This window comes from Xenopus laevis, chromosome 9_10S, assembly GCF_017654675.1.
Source record: "Xenopus laevis strain J_2021 chromosome 9_10S, Xenopus_laevis_v10.1, whole genome shotgun sequence".
In the NCBI taxonomy this organism is placed as follows: Eukaryota; Metazoa; Chordata; class Amphibia; order Anura; family Pipidae; genus Xenopus; species Xenopus laevis.
In genome coordinates, this window is record NC_054388.1 from 6,700,566 (window position 1) to 6,726,618 (window position 26,053).

A 26,053-nucleotide genomic window follows, 5' to 3' on the forward strand; every position below is an offset into this window, starting at 1 on the left:
ACCTTGAAATGGTGCATATGGAACATTAGTGTTTTCTCCACTGTCTTTATATAAATATGTTAACCTAACCCATAACTTTATAAACATTAATATTTATGGATAGATTCTAGAATCTGCCTCAAAGCAGACTGGTTTCATAGATTTCCTAAGGTCAGAATGTGACCTGAATCAGCCAATGGCTGGAGAATGGAGATAAGAGGTCAGGATCCCACCCAGCGGGGCATCTGTCCATCCCGCAAGCAAGAATAAGAACAACAGCTTCTCTAAATTATTATTTATATACTTTGGGTTTATGTTAAACGATAAAACCTACATGCCCGTGGCCCCCTATAACTGAAAAGCAAAGTACAACATTGATTTCGACCAAACTCATGACACAAGTTGGATGCAGTCACGTGGGTCAAAATATAACGGGACTGATACAAAATCTCCTGGGTAGTTTCACCCTAAGAGAGCAGACAGAAAAGAAAAATAAAACTTGCCCCCCGTTTATATCACAAATCACCATATGAGGCAGATTGACATAACCGCTGGCTAATTGGGGTGGTGGGATCTTTACAACTCCTACTCATTGCACCTCTTGCCTTCGCTCAGGGAGAATATTCTCGTGCTGGACGTGTTTTTTGAAGCTTTGAACTATGAAACGATAGAGCAGAGGAAAGCCTACGAGGTGGCCGGATTACTAGGTGAGTTTGGCTATAAGGATGGGACTATGGCATATATTATATAACACCATGTAAGAACTCTCAGGTGTGGCAGATCCCAGTAGCAAAGGCACTAGATTACTCTACAGACTGGTAGCCTCGGACCTCACAATATGAGCATAGTGTGAACAGAACTGCCCTTATAGCTTCCCTCAGAGGCCATGCAATGTACAGTGTAATACGTCTATTTAATGCTTTAAAGATCAAGCCAGTACAAGGTAATTACTGGATGGTGATCCTTTAGGATGATCAACAACCCTGTCACTGTAAAGGCTCAGATGGGATTCACTTGAGTATCCTTCTGTGACCTCCTATGCATAAGATGACCAAAGTAACCTTGGGGTTTAGTGATGTGTGGGTCAGGAAAAACTCAACCCAATCCTAATCCGCAAAACCTTAACCCGCACCTGACCTAATGCAGGGCCGTAACTAGGGGTAGGCAGAAGAGGCACCTGCCTAGGGCACAACGATGTTGGGGCGCTGGGCAGGTGTCTGTTCAAGATTCTTCTGCCTACCCCAGTCCGGATTCGCACCCCTCTGCAGGTCTCGTCTACCCCCTCTGTTCCACCTTCCTTCCTCTGTCCCTCCCTCCTTTGTCCAACCCTCCCTCCTTTGTCCATCCCTCCCTTGTCCGTCCCTCTTCTGTCCCTCCACTTCACTTTCTTCTACCTACATTATGGTGCACGCACATGGGGGGGATGGAATAGCCTAGGGCGCCCGTTCGGCTTGGTCCAGCCCTGACCTAACCCACAACATGATGCAATTGTCTGACCTGCGCCCAACCTGTAGTCTCACCCTCTTGCTCTGTATGCTGCTTCTATGCACCTCTGGTTCCAAGACCGGGAACGTTCCCCAGCCTCACACAAACCCAAAGCTAACCCAAATGGTTGGTCAAATTTAAACCCAAACCCAGTGAACTGGTGGTCAGCCTACAGGTCACCTCAAGTTTCTGGTTAACCTGCACATCACTATTGGGTTTCTATGCTGCCGTCATGGTAACAACTACATCAGTGAAACCCTATTCAATCCTATATTCATTTCTCACTCTCACAAGTAATGTGTTAGGGTTCAGTCTAACTCCCCTACATTTGGAGACCTGGGTCTTTAATGCAAGTTTTTATTAGACAAATATGTCAGTTTCCGCTCACTCTTCCGTCGTAATGGCATTGTGCAATATTGTACTGCAGGTGACATTGGGGGTCAGATGGGACTTTTCATAGGAGCCAGTATCTTGACTATCCTGGAGCTCTTTGATTATATATATGAGGTGAGTAACAAACCTTAAACTCCCAGACACGTGCATAAACATTGCAGAAGAACAGCACTCAAAGGATTTGCTGAACCAGTCTTCCGAAGATTTTATTTGCTTAATTATAAATATAAATATTTGTGCAACTGATTCAGCAAATCCCGTGACTGCCTTTCTGCTGCATTGTTTATATTGTTTCCCAGCTTGGGCACCCAGATACTGTTTTACACCTATACAGTATGTACAAACACACACAAACATCCCACTGCTTTGTTTATTGCACCAACGTACACCCTACTGTATATGTTTTAATAAAACTAACTGCTTAGTGACTTCTAACAGTCTTATCCTTTATAGTAGGTGTTCATTATTCCTTATAAGGATATTAGAAGTCACTGAGGGGTTGTTCTGTGACCATATAAAGGCACAAGGCTGCAGGCTGAGTTATACAGGGAACTCTGAGTATCACTCATGTATTATAAGGGATAATGTACCCCCTACTGTAAATGATAAGGATATTAGAAGTCACTGAGGGGTTGTTCTGTGACCATATAAAGGCACAAGGCTGCAGGCTGAGTTATACAGGGAACTCTGAGTATCACTCATGTATTATAAGGGATAATTTACCCCCTACGGTAAATGATAAGGATATTAGAAGTCACTGAGGGGTTGTTCTGTGACCATATAAAGGCACAAGGCTGCAGGCTGAGTTACACAAGGAACTCTAAGTATCAATCATGTATTATAAGGGATAATGTACCCCCTACTGTAAATGATAAGGATATTAGAAGTCACTAAGTGTTGTTCTGTGACCATATAAAGGCACAAGGCTGGAGGCTGAGTTATACAGGGAACTCTGAGTATCACTCATGTATTATAAGGGATAATGTACCCCTACTGTAAATGATAAGGATATTAGACGTCACTGAGGGGTTGTTCTGTGACCATATAAAGACACAAGGCTGCAGGCTGAGTTATACAGGGAACTCTGAGTATCACTCATGTATTATAAGGGATAATGTACCCCCTACTGTAAATGATAAGGATATTAGAAGTCACTGATGGGTTGTTCTGTGACCATATAAAGGCACAAGGCTGCAGGCTGAGTTATACAGGGAACTCTGAGTATCACTCATGTATAATAAGGGATAATGTACCCCCTACTGTAAATGATAAGGATATTAGAAGTCACTGAGGGGTTGTTCTGTGACCATATAAAGGCACAAGGCTGCAGGCTGAGTTATACAGGGAACTCTGAGTATCACTCGTGTATTATAAGGGATAATGTACCCCCTACTGTAAATGATAAGGATATTGGAAGTCACTGAGGGGTTCTGTGACTTATTATAAATAAATGGAGTGAAATTACCAAGTACTGATTCCTCTCTCTATCACATACATATACACTGTTATGGGGTCTCTTTATAAAATAAACGTTTCTTTTTCCAGCTGATTAAAGAGAAGCTGTTGGATCTCCTGGGCAGGGAGAACGAGGAAGGAGGACACAACGAGGACCTGGTGAGTCTTGTGCCTGTATAAAGGAGAAATAACCCCATACAACTAGTTTAATATTGAATGGAACAGGTATGGCCATAGCCGGAAAGGCAAAGAGAATCCACATGTCACAGATTCCAAAATAAAAAGAGCAGCAGTCCAGCAAACATTTCCAATGCACAACTGACCCCTTCTATCTATCACTGTCTGTTCTCTGCAGAGCACCTGTGAGCCCATGGCCAACCATTCAGAAACCATTAGCCACACTGTGAGCGTGCCGCTGCAGGCCACCCTGGGGACGTTAGAGGAGATCGCCTGCTGATGCACCAAGGACACTGCCTTTTTATTGTGTGCCAAAAAAACAAACATGGCGGTCAGAGTGGGACTTTCCCCCCACGTACCCGGCCCGAGAGAGACCATTGTGGAGACCACGAAGGAGAAGGACCTTTATACTGCCAACTGTACACAGCTCTGCATGCCCGCAGTATATATGGCACGAAACGTGTGAGGATACCCCTGGGCGCAGCATCATCCTAATCCATCCAGCTCTGTGTGTGTTTGGCGGGTTCAATGAAGTGTTTTGTTTTTTTTTTTAATGAAAAAAAATGAATAAAAATGCGGACAAGTACAAAAAAAAAAAAAAGTTGTTGGCTTAAACTTCAACAAGTGGCTGCCAATCCTGGCACAGATAGAGGCATCTGTAACCCACTGCAACCAGCAGGCCCCTTTTATCTCTCCAGTGCAGTCTGATTAAAGGAGAACTAAAGCCTAACTAAAGAAGTAGCTAGAAATGTTGTACATGATGTTTTGTGCTTCTGTACCAGCCCAAGGCAACCACAGCCCTTTAGCAGTAAAGATCTGTGTCTCCAAAGATGCCCCAGTAGCTCCCCATCTTCTTTTCTGCTGATTCACTGCACATGCTCTGTGCTGCTGTCACTTACTGAGCTTAGGGAGCCACTCACAATATACAGTACACATAGAATAGAAATGTCACAATATAAGGCTGATTAGTAATTAATACACATAATTACTACATGGCAGCACAGAAACCAGTGCAATTAGCATCAGAATTTAATAGTCAGTAGTGATGGGCGAATAAATTCTCCGGGCATGAATTCGCGGCAAGCGAAGAAAAGTCAGCTTTTTGCTTAAATTTTAACTTTTGACTCCACCAAGAAGCAAAGAAGGTGGTGCTCACACAGAATTACCCCAAGCCTTCTGCTAACAGGAGCCCCAGCCCAGGGTATCAGGTAAGTGATTACTTTCCTTCTCCTTTAAGGGGCTGGTCTTCTTATAAAGAATAAATTGGACCAACTGAAAAGATGCTAAGAATAGGTACCCAATTAGGTGTTAGTTGTTAGGGAGGTGCCCTAACCATTAGCACCCCATACTGGATTGGAGCTTTCCTTCTCCTTTAAGGGGCTGGTCTTCTTATAAAGAATAAATCGGACCAACTGAAAAGATGCTAAGAATAGGTACTTAAAGGAGAAGGAAGGTCCAATCCAATCTAATGGGGGTGCCAATTGTTAGGGCATCTCCCAAGAATTATAATGACTTAACAGATACCCCGGACTTGTGCTCCTGTTAGCAGAAAACTGCACCGGCCTGCGAGATTGAGCGACCCTCTTCTTCGCTTCTCCTTTCTTCAGAATCCAGTGGCCGACACAGGCGCAGTAGAGCGGAAAAGCCGGCTTTAAACTCTACAGTGAATTCACGTTCGCCCCAACCAAGAAGGGAGGAAGAGAGGGAGCTGCCATAGTGCTTGCCTTGGAAAATATTATGCAGCCCCCCCCATTAACTGATAAACATGAGGTCCCACTGACAAAGCAAGTGCAATTTTGTGCCATTTTATTTACCTACAATGAAGCATTTTTACCCAGAATTCCAGAGTAACTCCAGGTATGTAGCATCCGCCGCAAAATGTGGAGAGCAAGTTATCAGGGGCTTTTCATGAACAGCTCAGAGTGAGACGCACAGTCTAACAGTTGGGCATGCGGCTTATCAACTTGTCTTATTTAGTTGGCACAGCCTCTGAAGAGAACCCTGGATTTGCAACAAGGCTGCCAGTAGTTCCGGGGTCCTCCAGCTTCCATGTCGCCCAAAATGCCAGAGCAGAGCTTACATTTTCAGAAATCTGGCTCTTCTAGTGTAGAGAGCGCAACTAGTGATGCAGATCCCTCTGGTGCAGGAAAGGTAAGAGCTGGGGGGCCCCTGTTCCCTTCTTCTCCATCTGCTTCACATTATTTAATGTTGTTCCCCCTTTCTCCTCCATCGCTTGCTCTACTTTCTTTGCAGTTCTCTGCATGTCAGACCTTGGCCTAGACAGTGTCGGACTCCCGGTGGGCCCAGGTATCAGTAGCCCCTCATGCTGCTAAACATTTGGTCTATTCATGGCCATTCCCTATTTCTATGAGAACAAAGAGGCTAAATAGATGGAATAATAGATTATAGTATGTAAAGAAAAGAGACTAGGGGAATAGAGGTTGATTGAGGAAAAGAATAATAGTACTGAGAGTGGGCCCTGGTCTAAGGTTTTCTGGTGGGCCCCTTGTCTACGGTTTTTGGGTGGGCCCTTGGTGTCCCAGTCCGACACTGGGCCTAGAAATAAGGGTGCCAAGAGCCACCCAAAATAAAACTTCTTTCCTATATGCCTAGAATTCAAGCCGCACCCTAGTCAGGAGCCTAACCCAAGGTTCCAGCTTTGGTGCTCCAGTAAATGACTCCCTCAAACTATATTGTCTAGGTAAAGCAATATTATGGCAGCTCCAACACATATCTACAACAATACAGAGAAGTAATGAATAATACGTCTCATGAATTCAACTAGTAAGTGAGAAAAGAATCTCTGCTCATAGGATATAGAAATGGGATTCAGCCAAATTTAAGGCACCAGCTCCCCCCACCCTCTCCAAGTCACTGGCTTTAGATTTAAAACAAGGGCATAACGTTCATGTAATAATAATAAAAAATAGCCAATTATATGGCTGAGGTTCCCTCAAGGTGTCTCGGCTCTGCAGAATGAACGAACACAAAACCTTCATCCCCCCATAGAAGCCACACGGAGCCTGCAGGAGGAGCATTCTATAGCGGCAAACACGGCCCGGCCAGGCAGGCTGACAATCCACAGGGAATTTCTCTATTCTGGGCAGACATATCCAGCCGCTCCCATTTCCCCCACGGCATTATTATTAATGCAATTAAAGATGTTCAGCATGGACGGAGATGTTACCAGCCCCCGCTGTGCCGCCGGCTCAGATACATTTATAATCCGCTGCGGTGCCACTTTCACTTGCCTATTGTTTCCCAGCCTCTGTGAGTGATGGAGGCTCAATGCCGGGCATCCTAATAAGGTTTAAGGTCAGAGCTATGGATGGGGAGGGTGATTAGTAAAGCGTTTTTTTCCAATTGATGCCTGAAATGAATCAGTGGATGCACACGGTGCCAGATAGAGGCGGAAAGAAAAACCGGAGAAGAGTAGAATATAAATAGGGAAAGACTGGCTGCCCAGGGCGGAACATCTAATGTGCTGTACAAGTTGCTAAACAAGTTGCGTTGCCTTCTGTGCATACTGAGCCCTGCCCCTAAGGAATACGGATCTGATAGACCAGTGATTGGCGGATGTCAGCGACACACACAGACGACCCCCATAGCCCCCCTCTAACAGCTGGAAGCCTTTTCGAATCCAAAGCAGTCGGATCAAAGCCCATCACTCGCAAACACGTTCCCTGGAGGGTAATATTTGTGTAAGAAAAAAAAAATGGCATTTTCATGAAAACAGCAGCCTGGGGCTATAGGAATCATTTGCCGATTTGTGAGAGATGGAATCCAGAGACCAGGGCAGAATATTAAAGTGGAAATAATGAGAATAATGAGGTGCACACCTGCTCTGTTTCCCGGCACGACTAGATGTTATTGGCCCCACAGCAAATTCATTTTAGGCAGGCCCGGATTTGTGGCGAGGCCGCAAGTTGGTAGGGATGGGATGTTGCCGAGCCGCTTACTGAGGAGCACAGGGACACACAACTCCCCAGTGCTCCGGTACATCTGCTCTTACTAAAGCGGTGCGGGCGGCTCGCCGCTGAAATCAAGCCCTGATTTTGGGGCGCCCAACGTATTCAGAGATTGCCCTGTTTTAAATGTTGAAATTGCTCATTCTTTGGGCCTCATGGGGCCCCCTATGCCTCCTTGGCCCCCCCAGCAACCGCCATGGTCTGATTCCTCTGTAGTTACGACCCTGCCGAAAGGGAAAATTGTTATTCTGACAAATAAAGCTGGTCAGATATAGACCAGTGGGACTTGGCACAAATTCAGCTTTACTTCTCCACCATTGTGCATCGATATGATCTACTGATGCCTCTCATAGATACACAACACTAAATAGGGGTGATGTGGGGTCACACCGCCCATGCTGAGACAGTGACCAACTGCAACAGACACCCCTATGCCAGTGCCCAGTCTAACCCACACTACAGCATTGACCAACTGCAACAGACACCCCCTGTGCCAGTGCCCAGTCTAACCCACACATTGACCAACTGCAACAGACACCCCTGTGCCCAGTCTAACCAACACTACAGCATTGACCAACTGCAACAGACACCCCTGTGCCAGCGCCCAGTCTAACCCACACTATAGCATTGACCAACTGTTAGAGACACCCCTGTGCCGGTGCCCAGTCTAACCCACACTACAGCATTGACCAACTGCAACAGACACCCCCTGTGCCAGTGCCCAGTCTAACCCACACATTGACCAACTGCAAGAGACACCCCCTGTGCCAGCGCCCAGTCTAACCCACACATTGACCAACTGCAACAGACACCCCTGTGCCAGTGCCCAGTCTACCCCACACTACAGCATTGACCAACTGCAACAGACACCCCTGTGCCGGTGCCCAGTCTAACCCACACTATAGCATTGACCAACTGCAACAGACACCCCTGTGCCAGTGCCCAGTCTAACCCACACATTGACCAACTGCAACAGACACCCCTGTGCCAGTGCCCAGTCTAACCCACACTATAGCATTGACCAACTGCAACAGACACCCCCTGTGCCAGTGCCCAGTCTAACCCACACTATAGCATTGACCAACTGCAACAGACACCCCCTGTGCCAGTGCCCAGTCTAACCCACACTACAGCATTGACCAACTGCAACAGACACCCCCTGTGCCAGTGCCCAGTCTAACCCACACTACAGCATTGACCAACTGCAACAGACACCCCTGTGCCAGCGCCCAGTCTAACCCACACTATAGCATTGACCAACTGTTAGAGACACCCCTGTGCCGGTGCCCAGTCTAACCCACACTACAGCATTGACCAACTGCAACAGACACCCCCTGTGCCAGTGCCCAGTCTAACCCACACATTGACCAACTGCAAGAGACACCCCCTGTGCCAGTGCCCAGTCTAACCCACACATTGACCAACTGCAACAGACACCCCTGTGCCCAGTCTAACCCACACTATAGCATTGACCAACTGCAACAGACACCCCTGTACCAGTGCCCAGTCTAACCCACACATTGACCAACTGCAAGAGACACCCCCTGTGCCAGCGCCCAGTCTAACCCACACATTGACCAACTGCAACAGACACCCCTGTGCCAGTGCCCAGTCTACCCCACACTACAGCATTGACCAACTGCAACAGACACCCCTGTGCCGGTGCCCAGTCTAACCCACACTATAGCATTGACCAACTGCAAGAGACACCCCCTGTGCCAGCGCCCAGTCTAACCCACACATTGACCAACTGCAACAGACACCCCTGTGCCAGTGCCCAGTCTAACTCACATATTGACCAACTGCAACAGACACCCCTGTGCCAGTGCCCAGTCTAACCCACACTACAGCATTGACCAACTGCAACAGACACCCCCTGTGCCAGTGCCCAGTCTAACTCACATATTGACCAACTGCAACAGACACCCCTGTGCCAGTGCCCAGTATAACCCACACTACAGCATTGACCAACTGCAACAGACACCCCTGTGCCAGTGCCCAGTCGAACCCACACATTGACCAACTGCAAGAGACACCCCCTGTGCCAGTGCCCAGTCTAACCCACACTATAGCATTGACCAACTGCAAGAGACACCCCTGTGCCAGTGCCCAGTCTAACCCACACTATAGCATTGACCAACTGCTAGAAAGACCCCTGTGCCAGTGCCCAGTATAACCCTGATGGCAGGGACATTGACCAACTGCTAGAAATGCCCCAGTGCCATTGTTTGGTGGGTCCCAGTTGGACACCATGGCATCACCTCATCCAGGGACTTTGCTGCCAATGTAGGTCTGTGCTTTAGAGTCAGTTGTCAGAGGTGTTGTTTTATTATCACAGAGCAGAAGATGAGAATGAAGACTTGTCTATTAAACAAGGCCCCCAATCACCTTTTTACTGTAAGGAGAGAACAACTATATCCATATCTATCTCCCCCACCATAGTCCAATGTAAACGCTGTATTTCTCTTGCTTGGGGGGAGGTGGGACTGTCGAGGCAGAAGTCTTCCTATAAATAATACCGTTGGGTCTCTTATCAGCAGTCTCCTTCCATAGACTCATTTAGGTCAAACTCTGACAGTGAGAAGTCAATAGAGGCTCTGGTCTAGTTATAAGCGAGTTATAAGAAGCTCAGAGATTTCACAGTTACAGCAATGCAGTTTTCCGAGGATGCCGGCAGACATTTTCCTCTGCTGTTAATAGTCACAGGTTTTCGCCACCTGGTGGCAGCAGGCAGAGTCTACTGATAGATCACTAGTGCTAGAAATAAGGGGAAGTAAAGTGTAAAATAGAATAAGGCTAGAAATGCTGTATTTTGTATACTAAACATAAACATGAACTTACTGCACCACAAGTCTAATCAAACAAATGATTTATAATTTCAAAATTGGCCACAGGGAGTCACCATCTTGTAACTTTGTTATACATCTTTGCAAGACCAAGACTGTGCACATGCTCAGTGTGGTCTGGGCTGCTTAGGGATCGTCATAAATGATCAAAACAGCACAAGTCAAATAATATCTGCCAGAAGCCGATACAGCAAGACTGATTAATAATCAGAATATACAGACTGCACTGGGTCCTGTGTTGTCATGTGATCTAATGTGGATTTTATAGTTTTTGTATTGTTTAATACAAACTTTCTCCAACTCTGCAGAACCAGTGGCTGCAGCAAAATAATCCTCCAAATAGAATCCCAGTTTATCTGTTTAAATCTGGCTCCATGATCTTTGTCCCTGCAGCTGGAGTTGGAAACAGTAAAGGAGATGTAAAGGCAAAAATAAAATCCAATATAAATCTCTACACAGTCGCCGACTGCTCTACAGGGAAACAAACAAAGCTGCTTGAGTTCTGCATGGCTGGGAAGTAAGGCGGGGGCTCCCCCTGCTGTTCATAAGTATGATTGTTTCCCTGCAGAGCAGTTAGGGACCGTCTGACAATTCCTATCCACAGCAGTAAATTAAAGGGAGATTTCTTATAAAAACAGTACACATTTTTTATTTAAAGTATATTGGAGATAGGTTTCTTTTTCATTAAAGGGATACTGTCATGGGGAAAAAAATTTTTTCAAAATGAATTAGTTAATAGTGCTGCTCCAGCAGAATTCGGCACTGAAATTCATTTCTCAAAAGAGCAAACAGATTTTTTTATATTCAATTTTGAAATCTGACATGGGGCTAGACATATTGTCAATTTCCCAGCTGCCCCAAGTCATGTGACTTGTGCTCTGATAAACTTCAATCACTCTTTACTGCTGTACTGCAAGTTGGAGTGATAGCACCCCCTCCCTTTCCCCCCCCCCAGCAGCCAAACAAAAGAACAATGGGAAGGTAACGAGATAACAGCTCCCTAACACAAGATAACAGCTGCCTGGTAGATCTAAGAACAACACTCAATAGTAAAAACTCATGTCTCACTGAGACACATTCAGTTACATTGAGAAGGAAAAACAGCAGCCTGCCAGAAAGCATTTCTCTCCTAAAGTGAAGGCACAAGTCACATGACCTGGGGCAGCTGGGAAATTGACAAAATGTCTAGCCCCATGTCAGATTTCAAAATTGAATATAAAAAAATCTGTTTGCTCTTTTGAGAAATGGATTTCAGTGCAGAATTCTGCTGGAGCAGCACTATTAACTGATTCATTTTGAAAAAAAAAAATTTTCCCATGACAGTATCCCTTTAAGGAAGTAAAAATGGAATTCTATTTTTTGCCTTTACATGCCCTTTAACTAACAATGCAGCTTGGCTATGACTCACACTGTCCTACAACATATTATCAGGGGTTTTTCTGTAGTCTAGTCACACAAAGGAGTCTTAAAGCAACACTACGCAATTAAACTGCCCCAGGAGGTGCGCCAGGTGATGGCACATGGGAGGCATTCGCTGCATTACCCCTAAATAGCTGCACGCAAGGAACTTTGCACCCCGATAATACAACTGAAGAGGACAATGTCTTTGGGTAATTATGCTTAAAAAGGAGGAGAAATCAAGAGAAGAAATTATGGTTGGAGCTGACGGACGCATGGATATGGATCCCTGAGTAATTATGCTAATATTTGTGCTGAGGCCGATGGAAATCTATAAAGGACCTCAGTGAAATCGCTCGCTGCCAGAAGGGCTGCCATCAGTCAGGATCCAGTGCGTATATTGGGGGAACAACGGATTTGTCAGACAGACGGCACAGACGGAGCCCCTCCGAGCAATTTCTAATCTCGTAAAACACCAGAAGGAGAGGTTCTGTTTGCACTAAAAGCTGTGAGAATGGAGCCCAGCACTGCCTTCTGATATATCCCTTTATGTAAACATAAGCGTAGTCGCCTTAAAGGGATACCGCAATCACAAAGGGGGATATATCAGTAGCAGCAGAAAACGTACTCGTCTTTGTTACCCATTAGAAATATGATGTAATGTGAGTGTAGTAGAGCAGCACCCTGCTGATTGGGGTTTTCTATGGGATACTGGAGCAGTGGTGTAGCTGCGGGGGTGAGGGGGGCCCAGGTGACTTATATTGTGGGTGGCAGGGCAAGGTGTCCCATGGGAGGGGGCATGGAAACAACCAGCCTTTGAGATACATATTCAAATATTCAGCAGTGGAGTAAATAGGATTGCAGGAGCCCAGATGCAGGATTTGCACCAGGCCACCCCCCCAGACAAGCACATGGGATCACCTTTAAAGGAATACAGTCATGGGAAAAAAAAAATTCAAAATGAATCAGTTAAAAGTGCTGAAATCCATTTCTCAAAAGAGCAAACAGATTTTTTTTTATATTCAATTTTGAAATCCGACATGGGGCTAGACATATTGTCAATTTCCCAGCTGCCCCAAGTCATGTGACTTGTGCTCTTATAAACTTCAGTTACTCTTTACTGCAAGTTGGAGTGATATCACCCCCTCCTTTTTCCCCCCAGCAGCCAAACAAAAGACCAAGGGGAAGGTAACCAGATAGCAGCTCCCTAACACAAGATAACAGCTGCCTGGTAGATCTAAGAACAACACTCAATAGTAAAATCCATGTCCCACTGAGACACATTCAGTTAAATTGAGAAGGAAAAACAGCAGCCTGCCAGAAAGCATTTCTCTCCTAAAGTGCAGGCACATGACCAGGGGCAGCTGGGAAATTGACAAAATGTCTAGCCCCATGTCAGATTTCAAAATTGAATATAAAAAAATCTGATTGCTCTTTTGAGAAATGGATTTCAGTGCAGAATTCTGCTGGAGTAGCACTATTAACTGATTCATTTTGAAAAAAACATGTTTTCCTATGTCAGGATCCCTTTAATGATCCCTCTTGGATCTTGCAATATCCTTTTTAAAGTGGACCCCATGGGAATGCTTCTCCCCCTGCACCCCAAGTATTTACTGCACTGGCATGTAGATCCAGTTCTGCATTCTCCTTAGGCAACAGACCTCAGCCCAGCACTAAACAAGGGGTACCACCCCCTACCCTTTTGGATTTAGGCACTTTTGGATTTAAGTTTAAGTATATACAGTATATATGCGCTTGAGGGCCGCCAAGCATAACCCTATAGAGCTGTGTGTCATGCCAGAACCCCAGTTACCAGATTGCAGCTTAAATTCCAAATCAGGGAGCTGTAGAACAAAAAGTTAAATCATTTAAAAGCTGCTAAAAATAAGGAAAAATGCCTTAGAATGTCAGTGCCTACCTACATCATACTAAAAGTGCATTTTTAAGGTGAAGTTACCCTTTAAACACCAGCACTACATCCCAACTGCTGCAGTCATGCTCTTTGTAACCATCGCATCACCTGTATGTCCCTGCTGGTGCCTCTAAATTTATCTGCGCCTGTGTTGTGGATGCTCAGGAATGTCCCCGATTCCTCTGTTACTACGGCAACAGGTCCAGCAGACATGTCATTCGTTAGCCATGCGAGCCCAGAGATATGACAAGAGGGACAGTGTGACATTTCCAGGACAAGACTGTAAGTGACAGCTCTGAAAGTCTCTTGTGAGACACTCTGACGTGTGCATTTGTCCTGCTGAACACACAAACTATAAGCCGATCTATGAGACACACTATAGACTGGGCTCAGGGCAGCTGCTGCCACCACAAACTGTAATAGGAGCTGAGTTTACACTCTAATGCTGTATCATTCACACACACTAGGTTAAGATTTATCAGGAGCCAATGTACCTGCCTGTATATGTTTGGAGTGTGGGATGAAACCAGAGTGCCACCGAGACACTGAGGAACATACAAGATTCATGCCCTGGCTAGAATCAAACCTTGGACCCCGAGCAGCAAAGCCATGGCAAACCAAAGACACCTGCATAAACATTAAAGCAATGGTTTTCATATGCCTTTTGGAGATCAAACCATTGATCAGGTCCCCCCCCCATATGTCATCTTTGGTGTAGCAGGCACCTATAATCCCATGGCAGTGGATAACTGTTCACAGGGTGATAGAGCAAATGGGAAAAGTGGTGGCATGATGGATAATGAATCAGTTGGAAAGGAAATATCAGAGTATCATCATCATGGAATTGACACTGAAATATAACTGGTAGAAAATGAATTTGCAATGGGAGAGTTGAACATATAAAGCATATTAGTAGGTCATTGATGGATCCTTGGGTACTCAAGGGCAAGCACCTGGCAAACATCGGTCAAAAGACGGCAGTCAAAGCCATGGATTAGGCTTAGGGTGGTCCAGTCAATGATCAAGACAGAGGTCGGGAAACACGGCAACGGTTGAGCAACAGGAAAACCCGATTGAGCTCAATGAAGCTCTTTGCACAAGAATGGAAACGATCCTGCTGAGATACAAGGGAAGATGCTCCAATTGTAGAAGACTTGGGCAGGTGGCCGAGGGAAGAGGAGATGATAATTCCTGAATTTGCAATGGGAGAGTTGAACATATAAAGCATATTAGTAGGTCATTGATGGATCCTTGGGTACTCAAGGGCAAGCACCTGGCAAACATCGGTCAAAAGACGGCAGTCAAAGCCATGGATTAGGCTTAGGGTGGTCCAGTCAATGATCAAGACAGATGTCGGGAAACACGGCAACGGTTTAGCAACAGGAAAACCCAATTGAGCTCAATGAAGCTCTTTGCACAACAATGGAAATGATCCTGCTGAGATACAAGGGAAGATGCTCCATTTGTAGAAGACTTGGGCAGGTGGCCGAGGGAAGAGGAGATGATAATTCATGAAACATCTCCAAAATGAGAGCAGCACCAGCATAAACGAGCAGATGCTTAGCCTCTCTATACAAGAGCACAATTTCATTACAGACCGAGAAATTTTAATTTCGGTTTAATGCTGAGCCGGCATATTGAACTTGTATGTCCCCCCCACTCTCCAGGCCCAGCAGATTGGAAGTACAGTATTACTTGCTCAGAACAATTTCCTGCTCTGAGCCCCTGCCAGCGAGACAGAATCGGATGTGTGTACCCAGAGAGTGTGGGGTTGTTTGCTAATATCAGCTGAATCACTTTCCCTTATCTCATTCCTCAGCCCAGCGGCGCTCTTTTATCAAACCAATTTCTAAGCCCACATCAAGGGGGAGTGGATCTATCAGAGTTAAAGAGCTGGAAATTACCTCTCAGCGTGCCAAGTGTTTATTAGCCAGCTGGCTCAATTCACTTTCATCACCTACACACCCTCCCTCCTTCTCTACATCCCTTCTCATAGCAAAATAATAAACAAGTCTCAAAGAAGTACCAACAGACTGTCGGGCCCAACAAATGGAACAATAGATATACGGCCACTCTGTTGTAGAAACCCTCGTACCTCATACTCTATCCGCTGAATTAGATTGAGACCATACAGGATCGGCCAGCGTAAGGCCACTATGAAGAAGAAGTACAGGAACATGGAGAACCTATGGGTTTTTTTCGCCTTCCTCTGGATCAACTGGCAGTTAGGAAGGTTAAAAAAAGAGTTAAAAGGTCGAACTTGATGGACGTGTGTCTTTTTTCAACCTAACTTACTATGTTATTATGGTCTGGATGTAATGCAACAATGCCACCATGTTGTGCGTGAGAAATGATCATATGAAGAAGTATGTATTAAAAGTTATGGGTTCTCAAGGACCATCGATCAAATATGTCTTGGCCAAAAAAACATAAGACCTCTAAGTCAGGAAAAGACTGTAAAGGTGGCCATACACAGGCAGATTAAAGCTGCCGATATCGGTCCTTTAGACCGACGGGTCCTCCCGATCGATAGCAGGCCAAAAATTGGTTCTCTCTGCACTAGCAGAGCCGAAATGCCAATTCTGAATTTCGGCTCTTAAGGTTACCGCCCCTGGTAACTTGCAGGCTGCAGCATGGCAGCAGCACCCCTGTGACCACTCTTCAGTGCAAAGACCTAGACACCAGTATCAGTAGTACCAAGTCAAGACCAAACTGCTTCTTTTGATCATAGAGTGACCATATGGTTTTCAAGGAAAGCCATTTTAACATTGCTCTCCTCTTGGCACCATCTTCTACTTAGCACCTTCAGCTTAAGCTTACACTTCTCTTGGTCAAATTTGCCTTTAGACCTCTAAGTCAGGAAAAGATTGTAATAGATGAATTGCTTATAGGCCACCATTATGGTGGTTTATCTCTTACAGTCCTTCCCTGACTTAAAAGGTCTAAATTATTTCTAGCCAAGACAAACTCAACTGATGGTACTCGAGAACCCACCCTGCCTGGTTCTTCACAGCAATGACTCAAATCACAGTATCAGTCAAGACCAAACTGCTTCTTTTGATCATATGGTGACCATATGGCTTTCAAGGAAATCCATTTCAACATTGTTCTCCTCTTAGCACCATCTTCTGCTGAGCACCTTTAGCTTAAGCTTAGATACGAGTCACACTCCTCTGAGTAACCCTAAGAACCCAATCCCTTGCCACTCCATAGACAGCCTTTCTAACTGAATGCCAGACTCTAGCAGACAAATGTTGAACATTCAATAGGCTATATCCACATGCTTTTGTTTATTATTTGTATTTACATTTCCCCTAGGAGAGATGTGTATTTAGGGTTTGAATGGTTTGCAGTAAAGTACAGAGACAGAAATAGAAATAGAAATAGAAATAGAATAGAAGCCTTGGTGAAACTTGATGAAGGGTTCATCTTCCTCAGGATTAAAGGTCTCACTATATGGAGAAGCCAATGATGAAGTTGTCCTTAGAGTGGCAGTGGAATACAGACCTGGCTGTTTGTACAAGGGATTGAAGGAACGTGTAAGGCAGTGTTTGTCTTCTATCCGCTTTCAGGAGGTGACCTTTTCGCAAATGGCCGCTCACTGCTGGCAGAAATCACGGCTGAACTGTTCATTAAACATAATTCCATTTGATGAACCGGTCACATCCGCCGTGATAGTTTTACCCAAAGTCTTAATCACCAGCGTTTCACCTGCCAGCCACCGGCATCCCAACAAGTGTCCCCTGGGAATGTGACATGGGAAGAGGCTGCCCTGGGGCAAAGGACACTGGCGAGTTCATAAGCCCATAAACTTGCGGCAGCTCTTGGGAGCAAGACATGTAGGCAGCCTGTGGGTTAGTGTTTGCTGAGATATTGCTCTATATACCCCTCCCTATAACTCCTCCTATTGCTCCATATAACCCTCCCTATAACTCCTCCTATTGCTCTATATATCACTCCCTATAACTCCTCCTATTGCTCCATATGCCCCTCCCTATAACCCTTCTATTGCTCCATATATCCCTCCATATAACTCCTCCTACTGCGCCTAATACCCCTCCCTATAACTCCTCCTACTGCTATATATAACCCTCCATATAACTCCTCCTACTGCTCCATATAACCCTCCATATAACTCCTCCTATTGCTTCATATACCCCTCCCTATAACTCCTCCTATTGCTCCATATACCCCTCCCTATAACTCCTCTTGCTCCATATAACACTCCATATAACTCCTACTATTGCTCCATATAACCCTCCCTATAACCCTTCTATTGCTCCATATACCCCTCCATATAACTCCTCCTACTGCTCCTTATACCCCTCCCTATAACTCCTCCTATTGCTCCATATACCCCTCCCTATAACTCCTCTTGCTCCATATAACCCTCCCTATAACTCCCCCTATTACTTAATTTGACCATCCCTTTAACTCCTTCTACTGTCCCATATAACCATCCCTATAACTCCTTATATTGCTACATATACCCCTCCCTATAACTCCTCCTATTGCTCCATATAACCCTCCCTATAACGCCCCCTATTGCTCCATATACCCCTCCCTATAACTCCTCCTATTGCTCAAAATACCCCTCCCTATAACTCCTCCTATTGCTCCATATACCCCTCCCTATAACTCCTCCTATTGCTCCATATAACCCCTCCCTATCACTCCTCCCATTGCTCCATATACCCCTCCCTATAACTCCTCCTATTGCTCCATATAACCCCTCCCTATAACTCCTCCCATTGCTCCATATACCCCTCCCTATAACTCCTCCCATTGCTCCATATACCCCTCCCTAAAACTCTTCCATATAACCCTATAACTCCTTTTATTGCTCCATAATTTCCATATTGATATTTATGTCTCAACCTGTAAAAAATGGGGACATTATAGACGACACCCTCAATCAGGGGTGCTTCGCCAATGAGGCAAGTTAAGGCTGTCGCCTCAGGCAGCAGCGCCCCACTAGGTACCAGGGGCAGCAAAAATGCTGCTCCTGGTACTTTAAGAGCGAATTTCCAGTGGAGGGGGGGGCAGCAGCAACTGCTGCTGCCTCAGGTGGCGGAGGGGCCAGGATCGCCCCTGCCCTCAATATGCCCAGCTCATGCTCAGCTTAAACCTGGCACATCCCAATGAACTGAAAACCCCACCCGCTGTTCTGCTCCAATTGGGGGGTGTCCTGGCTAAATACAGCACGACTGGGAGGACTGGCCCCTGGGGCCCTTGCTGTACCTGTAAGATTTCCTTGTTGCTCCCGGGAGCTTCATTAGTCTGAATCCTCTGCGAGTCCCACTAATATCTTTGTACATTTCCATTCCCAAAATAATTGTATTTTCTCTGTGCAGCGAGACGGGCCAGAGCCTGTGACAAGTTCCACGGGCCGCGCTCCCTTCTCTCTCGCTCGATATTTAGCCTCTCGCTGGAACGACTGAGCAAACTCCTTCCTGACAATTATTTCTTCAACTTTCCAAACAACTTAGGGAGTCGGAGAGAATCAATAAAGATCCTGAGAATCGAGGCACCACGGAAAATAATCTCCACACTGGAAATCACTTTTTTTTGCCTCTTTATCTTGTGAAGAGTTTCATAAGTAAAAGTATTATTGGCAAAAGCAACCTCCACGGTTTAACCCCTTCCTGAATTCCCCTGCCTCAGTCAGTCCTTATCTAGATACTAAAGGGAAAGTGCCTTCAAAAACATTCAGATGTGTTAACCCTTTAGGTGCCATGAAACTCCTTGTTACTGGTGGGAGATCATAGAGATTTCTCCTCACAGCAGAGAAAAACAAAGAACTGATCTTACAGCCAAGCAGGTGGCTCTGCCTCAAGGCCAGGATAATAATAACCAAGACGAGCTTGAGAACAGAGTCCATTCAAGTCAGGGTCGGCTCCCGGAGGAATCTGATTTCACAGAATTTTATTTATTTTTTAATTTTCTCACAAGCAACTCAGCAGCCTCTGCAGCTTTTACTGGACCACATATGGGGGCATCCTGACGGGCTGCCCGACCAATATCTGCTGAAAAATCAGCTATTGGGCAGGTTTGAAGATCCCATCAGGCAAAGATTGAATCAGCGATTTGATGGCTGCGGGTAGGCCTGCACATACCTACATTGGTAGAACCATCTTTTAATAGGTTAGGAATCTTTACAACTCAACAGTTACCAGATTTAAGGTGATACTTTCCCTTTAATATACAGTCTGTGCAGGGTGTAAGGGGCAGAAGAATTCCGAGCTGCAGGAACAATCACATAACAGGACTGGCCACATGATATAGCACTTAATTAGAGGGACGAGGGGTCCTGCATTTTCTCACTTCTAAGGAATAAGCGGAAGATGCGATGGCACCGAATAAAAGGGAAAGTCAAAGCAACTTATACACAGTATTAAAGGGATACTGTCATGGGAAAAAATAATTTTTCAAAATGAATCGGTTAATAGTGCTGCTCCAGCAGAATTCTGCACTGAAATCCATTTCTCAAAAGAGCAAACGTATTTTTTTATATTCAATTTTGAAATCTGACATGGGGCTAGACATATTGTCAATTTCCCAGCTGCCCCAAGTCATGTGACTTGTGCTCTGATAAACTTCAATCACTATTTACTGCTGTACTGCAAGTTGAAGTGATATCACCCCCTCCCTTTTCCCCCCCAGCAGCCAAACAACAGAACAATGGGAAGGTAACCAGATAACAGCTCCCTAACACAAGATAACAGCTGCCTGGTAGATACTGTATAAGAACAACACTCAATAGTAAAATCCAGGTCCCACTGAGACACATTCAGTTACATTGAGAAGGAAATACAGCAGCCTGCCAGAAAGCAGTTCTGTCCTAAAGTGCAGGCACAAGTCACATGACTGGGGACACCTGGGAAACTGACAATATGTCTAGCCCCATGTCAGATTTCAAAATTAAATATAAAAAAATCTGCTTGCTCTTTTGAAAAATGGATTTCAGTGCAGAATTCTGCTGGAGTAGCACTATTAACTGATGCTTTTTGAAAAAAAACATGTTTTCCGATGACAGGATCCCTTTAATGTGATCATCCCTGACTCTTGAGCTTTCTTTCATGTGACTGCGCCCCACTTTTTGGATTTTCAGGATTTATTTTTCCTTCTCATGGAAACCAAGAAACAATTATAATATGCGATACATATATATATATATATATATATATATATATATATATATATATATATATATATATTTAAAGATTCTATGGATGTGCTATGGAGTTTCAGCACCCTGCCATTATATTACGCCAGCTGGAGATCACATTACATAGCCCTCCTGTTGTGTTATGATACTAGTAGGGGTCCCTTAACTGTAAGGGGGTGCACTTTAATGTTAAAAATGCCCACAAGTTACTCATCAAACAAATAGTCTGTATACCTATCTTTTTAACATGATTTTTGAATAAAGACTATTTTTTAATATAATATAGAGTTTTGGGATAACTTGTTTGGTTTTACATGACACAGGGACCCAGAGTTGGACTGGGGGGTCCAGGACCTGCTGCCTTAGGGGTCCACCCCCTGCCAAAACCCCCCTCCGTTTCCTCTGCACTTTTTTTTTATTACTTGCTGCTGCTTCGATTGGGAGGTGAGAGTGCAGCGCCCAGGGCAGGGAGCAGGTCTGGGTCAGCGGGGCCCATGAGGACCGGGGCCTACCAAGTTTTTAGCTGCCCATCAGCCCAAGCAGTTTACACAAAAGCCCAACAATATCCTCATGCCTTCGTTCAGTTCATTAAGCAAAGCAGATGCCTCCTGTGATTGACATCACAATTGGCCATGGATACCCTGCTGCTGCCGAGCATATCAGTAGCAACGACCCAGGGCTTCATCTCTTGGAACAACCTGGGTTGGATAAAGAAGCCAGACATGTGCCGACAGCCTCGCAGAATGAATTCTCTGTTCTACAGAAATGAATTCATCAATAACCCAAGCCAGTGCCCGTCAGATATGATCAGGGCCCCAAGGCAGTAGCGCAGTACAGGGGCCGCCTCCAGCCAAATCCACTATGTACAATTTACTCAGCAAAGTGTGTCCTTTGCTCACCATATTGATGTTTATTAAGTTAAATTGTTTTTTTTCCCTCTTTCTTTCTCACTGTCAGATTCATGGCAAATGATTTAAGCTAAAACACACAGTCGGAACCCACCGTGCAGCATTAATTATAGACCTCTCTTTCTCTCTGTAGCATGGGGCCTCTGGTTTTAAAGGTCAAGCTGCTGCGTGTGTTTGTGCTGCAATTAACAGCAATGCGGCTCTGCCCCCAATAATGATCAGTCCCAGGCTCTCGCCGCTGATTGGGAGGTTTCATGGGGAGCATTAAAGTGCCTGACATTGACTGGGGGATAGTCCAGTAGCAGCACAAGCAGTTAAAGAGGAGATTCAGGAGCAAGCTGCCAGTACCACGTGCTTGCGTCTTAATAACAATGCATGTCGCCTCCAATACTTGAGCAGAGATACAGGTCATTCTTTTGTCTCCTCAGAGCTCCAGAATTTAAAAAAACCCTTTCCATTCTTGCCAACAGTTCCCACTGCCAGAAAAACAAGGTGAAATTTAAGAAGACAACGGGTTAAAACCAAACAAAAGTAAACTCACGTTATTGGGCTGTTATAATACACAAAAGCCATGAATATCTTGTAAATTATATTCTTATAAACGCTTATTAAGGGACTCGCCTATGCAACTCTGTAGAGGAGACTCTAAAAAACCAACAGGGAGGATTGTCGACTGTGATAGCCCAGAGGCCAATGATGCAGCCTTAGAAGCTCTTCATTTCATCAATGCTAATCACCACCATGGATATAAGTTTGTTGTCAACCAGGTGGAGGACATCCATGTTCTACCTGAGACAGTCAATGGAGAAATATTCTACGTGGAACTTGACCTTCTGGAGTCAAAATGTCCTTGGGTTAGTCCCACACCTGCTGAGAACTGTCCAGTGAGGCCCAGAGCTGAACAGGCAGTGGAAGGTGATTGCAAAATTAAACTCCAGAAGCAGAATGGCAATTTTACTGTCCTTGGCGTAAGCTGCAAATCTAAACCAGATTCAGCTGAAAACGTGTTTCGGGCTTGTTCCTCTTGTCCTTTACTGGCGCCTCTGAATGACACACAAGTGGTTCATGCTGTCGATGTAGCTCTTCTTGGCTTCAACAATGGGAATAACACTGTGTACTACAAGCTCCATGAAATTGGTCGGGCTCAGATTCAGGGACCTGCCAACAATAAAGTGCAGGTTGAGTTTGTTATTGCAGCAAGCAACTGCTCAAATGAAAATGCTGCTTTGGACAGCTGTGTAGCCCTGACTGGAGAAGGTGCTCACTATGGCTCCTGTGCTGGCAGTGTAACCAAGCTCCCGGAGGCACAGGATGAAGAGCTTGATGTGCAGTGTACTGTCTACGAACCACAGCCTCCCCAGGTTGATCAGACTGGTGTGCCAAGCATTGGTGTGCCTGCACAACCTCTAGTAGTTCATGGGCATTTTCACCATAATCTACGCCATTCCAGCCTTGGTCCTCACTCATCAGAATCCAACTCAGCTGAAAAGCTTCTACTTCATCTACATCAGGCTAAGTCTGCTGTCAAGAGATCACTGTTTGGAAAACACTCAGGCCCTAATGCACTTAGGCCTCGGTGTCCTGGCAAAAAGATATTCTTTTAATATCACACGACATCTGTACTACCCGTGTATTTACTGTACTGTATAGGTGATCTGGAATTATACACATGGCATTGATCTTGTTAGATCTTGACAAAAAATGACATTTAATGAATAAAAAGCTGGTTCATTGAAAAAAAAAAAAAAAAAAAAAAGAGGAGATTCATTTTATGTATGTTAAATAATGACCAGTTCTAGCTATCATTAGTGATTGGCGAATTTATTCGGCAGGCGCGAATTTGCGTCGAATTTGGTTGTTTCGCCGCGGGCGAATAAATTTGCTTATTTGCCACAAAAATTCGCTGGCGTCACGATTTAGACGCCGCATCAATGGTTTTCCGACATCGACAATTTCGGCACCTGCGACAATTTAGACACCAGCGATGATAAACGGATGCCCATTGACTTTAATGGCCGCCGGAGGCAACTTTGACACGGTCGAGGCCATTTTAACGCTGGCGAATTGTCGCCAGCATCAAAATCGCTGTTTTACAAATTTTTCACCACTTTCGCGAAATTCATGTAGAAGAAAACGGGACAAATTCACCCATCATTACCTATCATGTCGTAATAGTTCTTGAATAGTGATGGCCGAATTTCTCCCATTTCGCAGAAAAATTAGCAAAATTCGTGAAAATTTGCGCAAATATTGTGAAATCGGAAAGTTTCACGAAACAATCGTGAAATTCAGACATTTTCACAGAAAAAATTGAAAATCGGACATTTTCATGAAAAATTTTTAAAGTCGGAAACTGAGGCCCGCGTCCAAGCTGACGCTGGCGTTAAAGTCAATGGATGTATGAATAGTGTTGACACGCACTGATGTCGACTCACGCGTCCAAAAAATGTTGCCGCTGCCGAATTTATTCAGGAGATTCGCAAATTTATTCACCGCCAGTGAAACGCGCAAATTCGTGCCAGGCAAATTTATTCGCCCATCACTATTCCTGAATGATTTGCTGTCTTCTTCTGTCTCTTCCCAGCTTTCACCCGGGGTCACTGACCCCGGCAGCCTCTGTGAGGCTACAATTAGTGACGAGCGAAATTTTTCACCATATTTTGCAGCAAAAAAAAAAAGAGTACCATAGATTCCGATGGGTGAAAAAAATTGTCACATGTCTAAAAATTCAAATGGGGGTCACTGACCCCTTCTCAAAAACAAATGTAAGGCTACAAATGTATTGTTATTGCTGCTTTTTATTCCTCATCTTTCTATTCAGTCCTCTCCTATTCATATTCCAGTCTCTTATTCAAATCAGTGCATGGTTGCTAGGGTAATGTGGACCCTAGCAACCAAGATAGCTGCTGACAATTCCAAGTTGGAGCTGAATCATTTAAAAAAAAATTACAAATGAAGACCAATTGGAATTTTTTTTAGAATATCAATTTCTACATCATTCTAAAGTGAACAACCCCTTAAATGCATTTTTATTACAAATAAATGCCACCATGCCTGCATTCCCTGCATCTAAACACACAGTCGGCTCTGGTTCATAGTGGAACAAAAAGAGGTTGTTCACCTTTAAATAAACTGTCAGTATAATGTAGGGAGCGATATTCTGAGACAATTTGCAGTTGGTTTTCATTTTTTATTATTTTATGATTTTTGAGTTATTTAGCTTTTTATTCAGCAGCTCTCTGGTTTGCAAATTCAGCAATCTGGTTGCTATGGTCCAGATTACCCTGGAAACCATGCACTGATTTGAATAAGAGACTGGAATATGAATAGGAGAGGCCTGAATAGAAAGAGGAGTAATAAAAAGTAGTAAATGTGTAGCCTGTATTTGTTTTTTAGATGGGGTCAGTGACCCCCATTTGAAAGCGGGGGAGGGTCAGAAGGTAAATAATCCAAAAACTATAAAAAAGAAAAATTGAAGACCAATTGAAAAGTTGCTTATAATTAACCATTCTATAACATCCTAAAAGTTAACGTAAAGGTGAACCACCCCTTTAAGAGGATCAGAGTCAAGATTTAGGCACAGGGCAGGCAGCGTCTATGTGTATACCAGAGATAGTGATTTGCAGAATTGGCGTGAAAATTCGCCGCCGGCGTCAATTAACGGACACCCATTGACTAATGCACGGCAATGTCGCCGGCGTCACCCACGAATTGACGTCAAAATTCGCGTTTCGCAAATTTCCGACCCGTTTCGCGAGTTTCGTGGTGAAATGGGACAAATTCTCCCAGCACTAGAGATACTGCCTACAAGGGATTCTGGGAGCTGTAGTTTAATGACCAGATACAGGGTGTATCCACTTGGCAATGAATTAAAAGAGACAGTGGCCCATTGCGTGGGCGGCATCTTATTAAACAGATAATGTGGCGCTATCACTGCACGTGGGGCACCTTTATAATAAAGATCATTCGCTGCCCTAAATTGGGCGCCCCACCGAGGGCAATTACACCCCACGATTGAGAACGACACCGCCAGTGCAGTAATATACAAGTGGCGTAATCCAGATTTATACGTAATCCGCCGGGAGCCGTAGAGATCAACAACGCATTAACAATAAACAGCCCCATTATGTGCCACTCGCTCACACAACCTGTGTATTATAAAATGTTTATTTATGTAATTAATGTTTATTTTTCTGTTATTGCTCGTCTGGTTACTGCGGAGTTCACTGCAGTTAATTGTCTGATGTGATAATTACATTATACACAGGCTTTTATCCCACATCTCAAGTGCCGCCCGTCCCAACCCATTTTATATGTGCGGCTGCTAAACTTTGTCCCCCACCCTCTCATCCACGGCAAAAGCA

At 44.7% G+C, this 26,053-nt stretch overlaps 2 protein-coding genes and 1 long non-coding RNA gene across 7 annotated transcripts in view; 2 read left to right on the top strand and 1 right to left on the bottom strand.

The window, feature by feature from the left end:
- The window catches only part of LOC108702568 (acid-sensing ion channel 2), a 245,866-nt gene extending 241,776 nt beyond the window's left edge, over positions 1-4,090 (top strand). For all 3 annotated transcript variants that reach the window (XM_018238120.2, XM_041579224.1, XM_041579225.1), the window contains 4 exons: positions 595-686; positions 1,892-1,971; positions 3,403-3,471; positions 3,668-4,090. In XM_018238120.2, the coding sequence (XP_018093609.1) occupies positions 595-686; positions 1,892-1,971; positions 3,403-3,471; positions 3,668-3,769 (343 nt within the window). In that variant the 3' untranslated portion in view covers positions 3,770-4,090. The remainder of the gene's footprint in view (positions 1-594; positions 687-1,891; positions 1,972-3,402; positions 3,472-3,667) is intronic.
- LOC108702569 overlaps positions 1-26,053 on the bottom strand; it is a 144,392-nt gene that overhangs the window by 27,257 nt on the left and 91,082 nt on the right. The window lies entirely within an intron of this gene.
- ahsg.L (alpha-2-HS-glycoprotein L homeolog) lies at positions 22,335-23,445 on the top strand (the record flags this gene model as incomplete). Its single annotated transcript, NM_001096140.1, is given in 1 exon segment — positions 22,335-23,445. A coding segment is annotated over 1 exon segment (959 nt), but the record flags the coding sequence as incomplete, so codon positions are not given.